The sequence below is a fragment of the Balaenoptera ricei genome, chromosome 6 (assembly GCF_028023285.1).
Source record: "Balaenoptera ricei isolate mBalRic1 chromosome 6, mBalRic1.hap2, whole genome shotgun sequence".
Lineage (NCBI taxonomy): Eukaryota > Metazoa > Chordata > Mammalia > Artiodactyla > Balaenopteridae > Balaenoptera > Balaenoptera ricei.
In genome coordinates, this window is record NC_082644.1 from 98,763,336 (window position 1) to 98,777,231 (window position 13,896).

General features: G+C 39.5%; 1 protein-coding gene across 3 annotated transcripts in view; it reads right to left on the reverse strand.

The window, feature by feature from the left end:
• CTNNAL1 (catenin alpha like 1) overlaps positions 1-13,896 on the reverse strand; it is a 60,502-nt gene that overhangs the window by 16,364 nt on the left and 30,242 nt on the right. For 2 of the 3 annotated variants that reach the window (XM_059925254.1, XM_059925252.1), the window contains exons 6-10: positions 13,216-13,386; positions 9,753-9,953; positions 7,540-7,626; positions 3,865-4,023; positions 1,955-2,047 (exon numbers count right to left, since the gene is read on the reverse strand). In XM_059925254.1, the coding sequence (XP_059781237.1) occupies positions 1,955-2,047; positions 3,865-4,023; positions 7,540-7,626; positions 9,753-9,953; positions 13,216-13,386 (711 nt within the window). The remainder of the gene's footprint in view (positions 1-1,954; positions 2,048-3,864; positions 4,024-7,539; positions 7,627-9,752; positions 9,954-13,215; positions 13,387-13,896) is intronic. The other variant, XM_059925255.1, reaches the window with a different exon arrangement.

The window sequence follows — 13,896 nt, forward strand, 5'->3', positions numbered from 1 at the left end:
GAGTGAGATAGGAAGTCACTGAAGAGGTTTCAGAAACTGATATGTAATGGAAAAGAATATGAGAAAGAAAAAAAAAAATATATATATATATATATAAAACGGAATCACTTTGCTGTACACTAGAAACTAACACAACATTGTAAATCAACTATACTTCAATTTAAAAAAAAAGAAAAGAAACTGCTATGGTCAGAGTCAGGCTGCCTTCGAGGGAATTAGACCTAGGCGCTCCTCCTGGGTGAGCACAGTCCCACAGGCACAGGCTTGACAAGCAGGTGGCAGCTTTCAGAGTAGAGCAAGGTTCCCCATCGTCAGGGAAGGTGGGCACAGGGCTCGCCATGGACTTCAAGCTAGATGCAGCAGTGCTGCCTTCTCAACCAGGAGCCACTGTACAGTGTGGAAACCGTTCCACTGTGCCCTGGATATGCTGTAACGTTGTAAAGGAAATATAAAAATGACATTGCTAAAGCAGAGCCATCCAGAAGTAATATAAATTCTCCTAGAGGCATGCTCTGTTTTCTTAAATTATCCCTTTGTGAGACAGATAGCCAAGACTAGGAATAAAAGCTGAGGCTATGGGAATAGAAAAAGCTTCTCAAGTTACAGAAATTGACAGCAGGCTCCATCTATCACCATCCTGGAAAGGAAAATATACTTTTCCTAATATCGCTGCTGCAATGAAAACAGTAAGCAGAGAATTACAACCAAATAGCAAGCAGGGCCTGAGGATAACAAGAGCTGATTGTATATGGCAGGAGGGTCAAACTTTAGCTCTACTGAAATACATTTATAGCCAAGGCAAGTAGTATGACTCCCAAATGGACAAGTAAATATTGAAGCCTTGGTTTCTCCCAATAAACAGAGATCCTCTGGTTATAATAAAATGCTCAGCCGATGGTCACTGCTGAGGGTCACTCAGATAGTTCCTGTTTCCATGAGAAGCTTTTGATACTGTTCTCCACGGGGAGCATAAACATCCTTCCAGCATCCAACTTGGGTCTGCTAGAGGGCACACACCACCTATGTCTCTAAGTTGCTTTTGCTGTTCTCAACTATAAATCCAGGGGCTCGACATCTACCATCCAATAATGCAATAAGGAGTAAGTCCTTTTGGCTACCATGATGAATGAAACAAATACACCTGGTAAATTGTATTTTAGAGCTTAGACCTAAAAGGGAGAGGAACTTCTGTCCCTCCCTTTTTCCCTTAATTTGACAGAGACAGTATTAAATGCGATATCAATTGTTAAAATGCTTTTGAAAATTATAAAAACGAAGTAATATTATAGAGAATTCAGAAAAAAATGACTCACAATTCTCCCTAACAAGCAGAACTTTCATTTCTGCACATTCTTATAGTCATTTTCTTATATATGTATATTTTATATAGTAGCAATTATAGCATATAAACAAATCTGCATCCTGCTTTTGTCACCTAACATTTTAATGAAATATTTTTAGATGTTGCTAATTCTAGTTATCAAAATTATTACTATAACATCATAATATATTATTTGCCTAACTTAAGATTGTTATTTTGCTTCCAATTGAATCTTATTATAAGCAATGTAACAAGTATTGTTTTTATTTTTCTTTTAATCTCCTTATGTCCTTAGGAATTATTGGGTCAAAACATGTGAGTATTTTTGTGGCTTATCACATAATGATAACTTAGTTTTCAAACATGTTATAACGACCTGTATTGTAAACGGCTTCAATTAAATAGATATAAACTAGGGCATCAATTAAATGGGCCAATCTCTAATTTGGCAGATGACCAGATAATCCAATGGAATGTTCTGGCACACTACCAACAAAAATTCCATTACCTTCATTTCTCTCAGTAGATTTGGCCCGTAGTTATGCAGAACCATTTGTGTCTTCCTTGTGCACAATTTGTTATGACACTCAGATAAAACATAATATGGAAGGAACGATCTGCTGTTGATCATACCTGCTGGCCAGTCACCTGAAATGTCTCCTCTGCATGTATACAGGTTATTTCAAGAGGTTCTGTCCCAGACACATGTCTCAACAATCGACAGGTCTACAAAAAACCATTTCTATAGTTCAACTTTCTCATTCTTCACAATACATAGCATCATTTTATAATTAACAAAGAAAATAAAACATTAAAACCTATAAAAATAAATTTGTACATTAATAAGATTATTATAATATTGCGTTGGTTACCAACGGATTCTCTAGGAGCAAAGCAGGAACAAATACGGGCTTATTAGCATATACCCTACTGTTTCTACTTCCTATCTGATCATGGCAAGGTGGTCACAGAATATTAGAACCAAGAGGAATCCTGAAAGGACCTTGTAGTACCCACATATTATATGTATGAAGAAACGTGGCTCAGAGAAGGACTTATCCAAGGTCTCTCAGCTAAACTATGTCAGTTACCACAAGCTACACATTCTTTCTGCCAACAAATAACACTTCTCCCTGTCAATTAACACACCTTTTTCTGGAGATAACACTGGATTAGGCAAGACTGATATAATGAGTAAAGAGCCTGTATCAATGAAAATGTTTGAAAATAATTTTTCAATAATTTCTTGAGGCTTAAAACAGAAAATTAGGGAAAAAATTTTTTTTCACTTTTTAAAAAGATTTGCTGCAGGATTCCTATAATTAGCAAGTTTGCCTGCAGTCATAATACTTGATTTATAAAAAAAACAGCATCAGATCTATTTTAAAAAGGAGATGTATCTACAGTCATTTTAAGAATGCTCCCTAGTAGTTTTCAGATGTAAACAAATAAAGGAGAGGAAGCTAGCTTAGTTAGTCTCAAAGTTCCTTCTAACCATTAGTATGTGAGATTCAGTGAGCAGGGGACATTAGATAATATGAACACAGCTAGATGGTTCATATCTGTGCATTAATATACATGTTGGCTGGGACGTAACTCATATATACAAGGGGATATATTCTTCACGTGTACATGGGTTAAGTATACATTTCTTTACCAGCAGATGTCTGACATTCTCAATAGGTAGAAGGCTTACAGTATCAATCAATAATTGGAATTATAACAAAAGGGGCAGGTAAAGCACCAGTAACACATAACAAAGATTTGGGCAGAACAGGAGAGATTCCGAGAAGGAATACTGTGCTGACTGTCTTCTCTTTGTCCCTCCATATCCACCCTTTTTCCTTCTTGGGAGACTGGCCTACGTGGTCTACAGCTGTGTGTGGCCTATGGGAAGCCCCAGCAATACAGCAGCAGGGATGAGGAGGGTAAGGGCCTTTATTCTCATGCTCTTTCCCTGCAGGTTGCCGTCGGCTGTCTCTGTGTCTAGTCCTAAAACCACGACTACTCAAGGCTCTCTCAAGGACTCTGTGCTCTTCCAGTTTCCAGGAACCACTCACTGCCCCTGTTAATTTGGTTGTAGGAGTAGTACCAGCTCTGCTGTCACTGACCCCAGTTCCTGTACTCTCATCGTTTCCCCACATCCTATCCATGCAATTGCAAATGGCTCCTTTATTAAACCCTCTTAAGATTAACCTAATTTGAATGTGCCATCTCTTTCCTGCTGAGACGCAAAAGATTCAAATACAAACAAGGTCATACGATGTATCTCCATTGCTCCACTCCAAGATCTTATCTCTCTGATGGAATAAGGAAGAAGGTTAAGAAGGGCATTTGTGGGTTCTAGCATTTTTATTGTTTTGTTTTAGAGGACAAACTGTTGTAAGAACAGAACAGATAAACATGATATTTTTAAAATTCCAAAGGCAAGAGAGAAAACGCTCCTATGAGTAAACCAAAAACTGTATTTGTGTTAATATTACCTGATGATAGTACAGCTTTCATTAAACTACAGTTTCTTTAACAAGCAACCTATTGCTCACCTCAACAAGCCGCTCCTTCTGTTCAGACAGTTTGCAGGCATATTCAGCCAAACCTTCTAAATTTCCTTCTACTCCAGTAAGTTTTAATGCTTTGAGAACCACATGATCAGCGTGGTATTTTACCAGATCTGCTGCCAGCTGAGCTGCTGTACTATGAAGCTGCAGATGTGGGGAGTGAAGGGTAATGAAAAAAAGACAACAAACAATAAGGTTTTGTGACCGAAAACCTCATGAGTACTCTAAAAACTAAAGAGTAGCAACCTCAGATCAGTCCCACTTGATTTGCTGAGGGGAAAGTGTAAAGTTTCCTGTGGTAATAGAACTGCATAGCCCTGGGGAGCTTGCAACTTCTCCCACAGGCAGGAGGGATATTGACATCTTTGAGTCCCCTGGTGCTGGCGGTAATCCTGTTTGCAGAAGATGAACTGGTCATCGTGGCAGAGTAGCCTGATCCTCTTCTCATCCTGTTATCAACCAGCTCGTTCCCACACAGCTTCTCTCTTACTCACAAAATGCTTCTGCTATTCTTCAAGTTAGTGAGAAATAGAATAGTATGAAGAGAATGGTATTCTGCATATTAAGAGGAAAATCAAACGGCAGTTCATGATCATCAATAAGTTTTTAAACAGACATTTGAAAAAGTATCATTGTGAGATGCAGTCAAATATATATGCAACAAATTTTATTAAATACCTACGTTATGGCAGGAACTGAACTGAAGGCTGGACATACATGACAAGTAGGACACAACCCCTTCCCTTGGGGGCTCACAGTTTATCTATATTGCTATCCACAGCTTTACTGTCTAACTCTTGGGTCACAGGAGAAATGATGGATAAAAGGATAATGAAAACCTCAAGGTTTTATTTAACTTTAGGTGGAATGGATTTTAAGCACTGCTCACTCTCACTGAACATCTTTGCGTACTATTAACTCCATAATCTTTTCTTCTCCTTATCCTGCCTTTTTAAAAAAATGTTATGACAGGTTATTTTGGGGTTCACCAGAAAGAGATCATTTTTAATAACACTGTCCTAAGGAAAATCTGATTTTTAATTAAGCCTATTTGAATGAAGTGATTCTTTTTTTCCTGGAAGTAATCCAATGTCCATTCAAATTGCAGGACTTTGTACAAAATTAACAATAGGGTAGTCCACATTCATGAAATCAAGTGAGAATAATTACAGTCAGAAACAAAGACATTAAAATGCATTTTCCTTTGGAAATTAAATGCACGTAAGAATTCAAAAGATTTTGTTTAACCATCAGGGTCATAGAAAATAGCTAATGCCAGCCTTTTATTTTACAGACTATGAAACAGGTCCCTAGAGACTGAGTGACTTGTTCAAGGTCACGTAAATCTTACAAATGGTTCTGGAGACAACTTATAAACTCCAAGGGAAGAAGGGTGAATAAACATGAAGTTCCTGCTCTGTGCAAGGTACTGAAAGTAGCTTTATAGACATTATCTCCCTTAATCCTTATAAAAATTCTTCTAGGTTGATGTTATTATACCCATTTCAGAGGTAAGGAAAATGAAGCTTATGGAAAGCCACTCAGTCTATCACCAAAAGATTTTATGTTCAACTGATAGTCACAGTCTTAACAATAGTTTAGTTAAAATTGAATAGGCTGGAAAAAATGAGTAGGCTTTTTTTAAACCATAGAAGACCATATCCTTCTAATGTTCAATAGGATGTTAAAATGAAGGTTTCAACAGAGGTCAATGAAACATCACCAGATAATTTATATATGAAACTCCCCCAAACCAATTCATTCTCTTGAGCCCTTGACTCTCTTAAAAAATATAAAAGAACGAAGAAATTAGAGATAAGTGCGAAGAAAGGTGTTTGTGAGGAGGGTCTTTCTGGTGCTCGCTGTGAGTCCCCCTCCAGGCACACCCCAAAAACGGAGGGAGCAACGTGGCACAGAAGTTACAAAGTAAGGGGCTGGTCAGGGGAGGCACCAGGAGAGCCTCTGAAGAGCACACTCAAGTATTCACGACAGAGAAAGTCAGCTTTAAACACCTTCGAGCCCAGTGCATCTCATAAGGGCACCAGTCACTAAGAACTCCCCACTTCCTCTCTTCTTTCCCTGTGCCACAACCTGGCAAAGATCTGGAACAGAAGCTAGATAAGAGGGGATGAAGGGCCTGAAAAAGAGACAAGAGACCACACTTCCCCCAAAAGCCCTAGGCGGGCTAGAGGAGTGGGAAACAGGAGCAAAGTCCTACAATTGAATGAATCAAAATACTGATTAATATATTGGAACGAACATTCTCATTTTTGAACTGAGTTTGTGTTTTATGACCTAAAGCAGGGATTGGTGAACATTTTCTGTAGAGGGCCAGAGAGTAAATATTTTAGGCTTTTCAGGCCACATAGTCGCAACTACCCAACTCAAATGGGCAGAACTGTGTCCTCCCCAAAAACTTTATTTATAAAAACAGCCTGGCTGTAGTTCACAAAGCCCTGACTTTAAGTGACTTTCAATTACCTAAGAGTGACCAAATAAGTCATTAGATGATAAAGTTTTCATCCAGGGAACAGGGAAATCTTCACAGCCAAAAGAACATTTTAAAATATCAACTTTATTAAGGTATAATTTATACACAACAAAATGTACCAAGGGGTACAGTTCGATGAGGTTTGACAAACATTTACACCCAAGTAACTACCACCATAATCAATATTTAGGACACTTCCATTACCACAAAAAGTCCTCCCATGCCCCTCTGTAGTAAGTATCCCCCCTACTTTTGACCCCAGGCAGTCACTGACCTGGTTTCTGTCACTATAAATCAGTTTGGCCTTTTTAAGAATTTTTTCTAAATAGAATTACACACACACACTTTTGTGTCTGACTTCTTTCACTCAGTGTAACGTTTAAGCAATTCATCCATGTTATTACCCATATCGATAGTGTTCCTTTTTATTGCTGAATAGCATTTGATATAGTTATACCAAAATTCATTTATTGATTCCCCTGTTGATGGATATTTATTTATTTATTTATTTGACCGTACCGCGCCACTTGCAGGATCTCAGTTCCCCAACCAGGGATTGAATCCACACTCTTGGCAGTGAAAGCGTGAAGTCCTAACCACTGGACCACCAGGGAATTCCCTGGAAATTTAGATTGTTTCCAGTTTCGGGCTGTTATAAACATTTGTGTACAAGCTTTGAGAATGATGGCACTGGGCTTCCCTGGTGGCGCAGTGGTTGAGAATCTGCCTGCCAATGCAGGGGACACGGGTTCGAGCCCCGGTCTGGGAAGATCCCACATGCCGCGGAGCAACTAGGCCCGTGAGCCACAACTACTGAGCCTGCGCGTCTGGAGCTTGTGCTCCGCAACAAGAGAGGCCGCGATAGTGAGAGGCCTGCGCACCACGATGAAGAGTGGCCCCCGCTTGCCGCAACTAGAGAAAGCCCTTGCACAGAAACGAAGACCCAACACAGCCAAAAATAAATGAATAAATAAATAAATAATAATTTAAAAAATAAAGAGAATGATGGCACTAATATAACAGTGGCTTCAAAATAACTAGGTCAAAGGAAAACTTTATGAACATTTTCTGGGCACAGGAACATACTAATGCTAAGGCATTTTATATATACCATACAACATGACAACTTGCAAAGAATTAAAAGAGGCTAGATTTCAAACTATACTTACTTCTATCTTAAGTTCATTGAGGCTGTGGCTGATTTTCAATATAGCGAGTTCCAGTTCTTCATCGATGCTCTTTGTTTTCTTGCTTTGCTAAAAAGTTTTAAAAGTACATGTGAAGAGTTATCTTTTTCATCTTGTAATTCCAATTTTACTCAAACTACAAATATAATAAAATTTTAATATCTGTGAACTATAAGAAAAGTAGATTTTTAAAATTCACCTGTTTATGGTTAGAGTGGAAAAGAGAATTTTAGTTATTTAGTTACATTTTTCTACTCTAAACAGGTGAATTTTTTAAATCTAATTTTCTTTAATAAATTTATCATGTCTAAAACTAATCTGTTTTATCTTCTGCCTGGAATTCTCATCTCTTCATTCTTAACCTAGATAAAAATTAAAACCCTATTCATCTTCAAGTCCTTACATAAATGTCTCTTTCTCAGAAAGGCCTTCTTAGATCACACAATTTAGATTAGACCCTCTTCTTACCCTCTCTAACCTTTTCTCTAAGTAATCATCCTAGTTTGCAATTACATATGTACTTTTGATTTCTGTTGTTGTTGTTGTTTAAAGTCTATTTTCCTCACTAGGCCTTGGTAAGCTCTGTGACGGCTGGGATCACATTTATTTTGCTCACCACTGAATGCACAATACCTGGCACAGCAAATGGAAGGTAGCAGGTATTCAATTCTTTGAATGAATAAATCAGTTAAATGTCAATTTCTTCATGAAGCTTCTTTATTTCTCTCGATAAATACAAATTCAACCTCCTTCAAACCCTCTCAACACATGATCTGTACTTTCTCTTAGGACACTTACAAAGTTTTTTGTACTCGTCTCACACCTTCCCACATTTTTCTACATTGCAAAATTCTTGCAGGCAAAGATTTTATCTTATTCATCTTTAGATTTTTGGTGCCTGGCATATAAAAGGCACTCAGTGACAACTGCTGAAAAAAGTGAATGAATGAACAATACATCTGACATGCAGAATCAGAGATCCAAGTGCTTGTGAAACATGTGAAAGGTGTTAACTGCAAATTTAAGTATTGATAGAACTGGATTCCCAACACACAGAGCGTTTCCTCACAGAAACTCTTTATATTGCATGTTGGGCTTAAAATTTAATTCTGAAGCAATCTACACTTCAGATTAGATATCACATAGACAATTCAAACTAAACACAAAATACTGCTTTTATCCCTGACACCATTCTACCGTAGTTATGTTTCCCTGTTAATATGAGCATTTGCAATATTGTGATGCCAAGAAAATGTGAGGGAAATCTGTGATTTATACTACTCTTCATTCATAAATCAATCTCTTCACAAGGAAGCAGACTGCTGGACCCTCTCAGGCACATTCGCCCTTCTTCATCTTTACTGCCTAAGCTTTTGTCCACGATTTCCAGATTTGTTCTATCCATGCTGTATGCTGTAAACCATGTTAAATACTTTTTTGACATACCCTAGGCCTAAGAAATAAATAAATGGTGCCAGAGACATGTCTCAGGGCTCTACCTTTCAAATCTGTAATCCACGTTCTAGAAGAGATTGGGTGCACACCTCCTGTGTTGTACCACTTCTGTCAGTGCTTGCCACTCTTGCCCAAATAACTCCCACGTTTGAAGCGCACCAGCAGCCTGTTTAAGGCTCTTAAAGTGGCTCCCCGCCAGTCTGAGACCAGGAATCTGTGCGAGGGTGAAAAACCTTTCACCTGCCAGCTGGATCTACCCTGGTCTTCATTGCTTCTAAACCTCAATAAGTTTTCTAAATCCTTGTGTCTGTAAATCAGCTGTCCTCAGAGTTAAGAACTGTGCACATCTGAATGGCTCCAGCAGTTAAGACTCGGGTCCCAAGAACCTCTAGGCTTGGTTGAACCTCTGCTCTTCACTCTGAAGAAGCATTTTGGGGAGGAATTTTCCAGAGGTGAGTCTGGTGGAAGAGTGGGGACGGCAGGGTGAACTAGTGATGGTGATGGTGGCACAGAATCCAGACTGGCCAGGATGAGAAACAACAGGCCTAGAAATGTTGAATACTGTGAGTGCTGATGGGAAGGATGCTCTGGCCAAGTAGGGGGCAGAAAAGGAACGAGACACCCTTGGCCCACTCTGGACCACATTCACACTCCTGGTGGTGACGGCGCCTGCCACAACTCTCAGGGCTCCAGGGAAAAGCTATTACAGAAGATTTACTTTGATGAAATAAAGCTCTTACAGCTTCAATCCACACAGAAATTAACTGCTGCAGTTCCATCCTGGCCTGAGCTGACAGTTCCAAGATGCGTTCCCTGTGCTCGTGGCTGGTATAGGCACAATCAGTAAAGTCCTCTGTGCGCTCCAAGAGGGCGTCCAGCATCGCAGAGAGAGTCTCTTTTGACTGAAAATAAAGATTCTCCCGAAGAGTTTCAATATTCATCTGAGAACAAAAAGGATATACATCCACATGAGTCAACGTTCCCATCTAACCAGATGGGCTGTACTTTCTCCCAGGGCCCAGGAAGACGCTAGCAATTTCTTTCCCTGTCTGAAAGCTCAGGAGAAATACAGCGTCCAGGGATGACTTTATTGTCCACTAACGCAGGAGGACACATTGCTCAAGAGCCACCAATGGCCGTGCGGAGCTTTATTACTATAGTCGTTAACAAAGCATTTCTATAAGATCAGTGAACACTAAGGCAGAAGGAGCATTATCATGTAGCAACTGGTAGGAAAAATGAACCAGCTTCCAGGTAAAGGATTTGTATCTGACAAAACGCCAAGGCAAAGTCCTGGAAGATGTTACAGTCAAAAATGAATGTGTTGAGCCCAGGGGGAATGGTGTGGAAGGTATGGGGTATAGAAGGGACTAGGAAAGGCATCAGTTTTTCCTTCATTAATTCAGCAAAACTAGTCTCCCTACATTTTGTCTTGTGTCCCCAACAGAACCTCCCTGACCAAAACATTCTCTACCAGGGGACCTCAATCATCTTTCTAAAACGTACCCCTTCAGATATTGCCATCTCCCTCTAATTGGCTCAACACCTATAAAACCAAGCCCAAACTTGTACCGCATAATACAAAACCTTCCAGGGTCTTGTCTTTACATAACTTTCTAACAGTCCATCTCATCTCTCTGAGTTCCTAAACCTCCTTTCACTTCAGCCAGCCTGTGCTTAGAGTTCCCTGAATGTGTGACGAACACATGTTCACTAGTACAATTTTCTCTCTCTCAGCTTTCTGAGATATGCTATGTCACTTCAACCTTATTTAACCTCTAGCCCTTGAAATATGTCACAGAAACAATCTGGGCTGAGAGGCAGTAGGTGGTGATGATCATGATTGTGGGCACAATTCTTGCGCTGATAAGGATAACTTACATTTGTTTCACACTTTAAAGTCCTTTCACAACTATCATTCCACATTAATCCTTACATATGACCCATTTTAACATGATCCCTGAAAATACCAAGATTTGGGAAGGTTGAGAGCCCACAGGGAAGTAATAGCTTCCCCTTCTCCTCCTGGCCCAAGTTATCTCCAGTAATCACTCTGTTCTATGGAGACAGGATTTTTTTTTTTTTCCTTAAGCTAGGAAAGAACATGGATAAAAGTGAGGCATGGAATTGACAATTAGAACCTGAGAATTTGAGGATTTAAACAGAATTACAACATAAAAATCAGTCCACATACCATTTATGTTAAACTTTTTTATTTTCCTTTAAAGAGAACATATATATGTTTTTAAACAGCAACTTAGTAGAGTTTTTTTTTTTTTTTTTAATAAATTTATTTATTTATTTATTTTTGGCTGCATTGGGTCTTCGTTGCTGCACGCGGGCTTTCTCTAGTTGTGGCGAGCGGGGTCTACTCTTCGTTGTGGTGCACGGGTTTCTCATTACGGTGGCTTCTCTTGTTGCCAAGCATGGGCTCTAGGTGAGCGGGCTTCAGTAGTTGTGGTGCGTGGGCTCAGTAGTTGTGGCTCGCGGGCTCTAGAGCACAGGCTCAGTAGTTGTGGCGCACGGGCTTAGTTGCTCCGTGGCATGTGGGATCTTCCCGGACCAGGGCTTGAACCCGTGTCCCCTGCATTGGCAGGCGGATTCTTAACCACTGCGCCACCAGAGAAATCCCGAGTTTTTTTTTTTTGAAAGCCACTTATGTGCATGTTTTCATAAGATCTGTTCATATATTCAAAGTAATGAATAAAGTATCCAGTTTCCCTCTACAGATACAAAGAAGATAACCACTGACAGTGAGACTGAGTCTATTCATGATCGCTTTGCTCTGCAGAATGCCTGCTGGCGAAAAGACCAGCAGCTGGAGCTGTCAGCAGCGGCCACAGGTACCACACTGCCCCTAGTTAGCCTGGAACCAGAAATGCAGCGTCAAGAGGCCAAAGACCTGGCTCTACCCCTACTTGTTTCCTTATTATCCTTTGACCTTTGACATCTATCCCTTCAGCCTTAACAAAAAGAGGGAATTAGAAAAATTATCTCTAAGATTCCTTTCAGTAATAAAAACTCTGAAAGAATGACTGGTCCCTGTAGCTTCCTTCCCCTCAGGAGGAGATGTGGGGTAGGACGGACAGCATATAAACAGACTCAGAGGTGTAAACTGAAAGGTCATGGACTTTGGGATCAGAGAGTCCTGGTTCTAAACAAGGGTTCTACCACATATTAGCTTTCCTCCTCAAAAACATGGGTATAGTAATAATGCATCTAAAGGGGAAGTTAGAGATTAAATGAGAAAATACTTATTGAGAGCATGACACCTAAAAATAAATGTTCTTTCCATTACTTTCTTCCACCCCATGTTCCTACTTAGATGGAAAGAATACCATCCCTGTCACAGCCCTGGCTACTAGAGAGGGAGGTAACCCTTAGCATATTAGAGAACTTCTCAGGGCCCTAGTTTTCCCACCTATTAAATGAGGGAGTTGTGTTAGACAGTTTCCTGGGTCTTCCCGACTAGACACTGCTCTTACTAAAGAGCACTGTCACCATCTCTGAGTTGTGATGAGTTCTGCCCTGAAACGGTGGGGATTCTGGAGTCAGGCTGCCAACTTTCAAGTCCTAACTCTGGCACTTTCTAGCTAGCAAGTTACTTAATCTCTGTTTCTCAGTCTCCTCAACAGTATAATGGGAATAATAATAATAGTTCTTGTGAGATACACACACACACACACACACACACACACACGCACATTTAAAGCACAGGGCTGGCACAGAATAAGTGCTTGATAAATGTTAGCATGTATTATTGTTCATTTAAAATTTTTAAGTACCATTAATGCTATCACTATTACTACAGTCTCAAAGTATCTATTCTATAGCACAAGGAAGAGCAGGAATTCCAGCAGATTCCAGATCTGCTGTCTGTAATCATCCATGATGGTATGGCATTGCTCTAGAGCTGGGAAGGGAACACTTCTAAACAGAGGACAAGAGGTTACAGCTAAACCATACAGCTAAACAGGGCCGGAGTAGCCACTATAACCCTAGACCAGTGTTCTCTGTACAAACTACACTAAGCTTTATGTTACTGAATATTAAGTTTGTACACTGTGGCATTGTTTTAAAGACAAATATCTGCCTTTGTGAAGCATCTATTCTAAAATATTAAACAAAACTATGGATACTACATATAATGATGCTTCTTTGAAACGGCAAGAAAAAAACAAAATATATTCTCTCTATTCTTACCTTGAATTCCTTAATTCCAGTAAAAATACTGATAGATGAAATGTCAGTCTCTCCATTTGGTTTGCATTCGGTCACAATTTCAATTACCTTATCCAGCGCCACTTTCATTCTGTCAAATACTCCTTCTTTGTTTTTATGGGCTGATTCACAGTTGGGATGCCTGAGACACGTCTTTGAAACAATTGAAAATTTTTATGTTAAGATTTGGCCCATATCATAATACACAAAATCTTACAGAGAATATGCCATGCTAATAAAAATGGTTCTTTACCAAAATCTCCCGTGTCCCTGGCTCACCCAGCTGCTTCTCCTCACTAAAAGTGGAAGCAGGATGAGTAAAAAGCGACAGCAAGGTTAAGTGAAAAAGGCAGAGTGCAAAACTATATCTTTATACTTTAGTATGTTTACTTAAAATTTTTGAAAAAAAAAAACCCTATAACTTCATCATGATTAAAACTTTTAAAATGTTGCCTAATATATGTGCAAGAGCTAAAAAAGAATGAGGAAAAATGAACAGATGTTTTATGACTGTGGATGCAACTTTGACTTTTAAAAAATGATGTAAAGGAAAAACTACTCCAGGGCCTAGCTATGAACAGAGCCTTCCAAGCAGACTCCAGTGAATCCTGTTTCTCTGGCTTCACTGATCCTAGCATCGAGGCAATATTCCAAGCAGAAAAG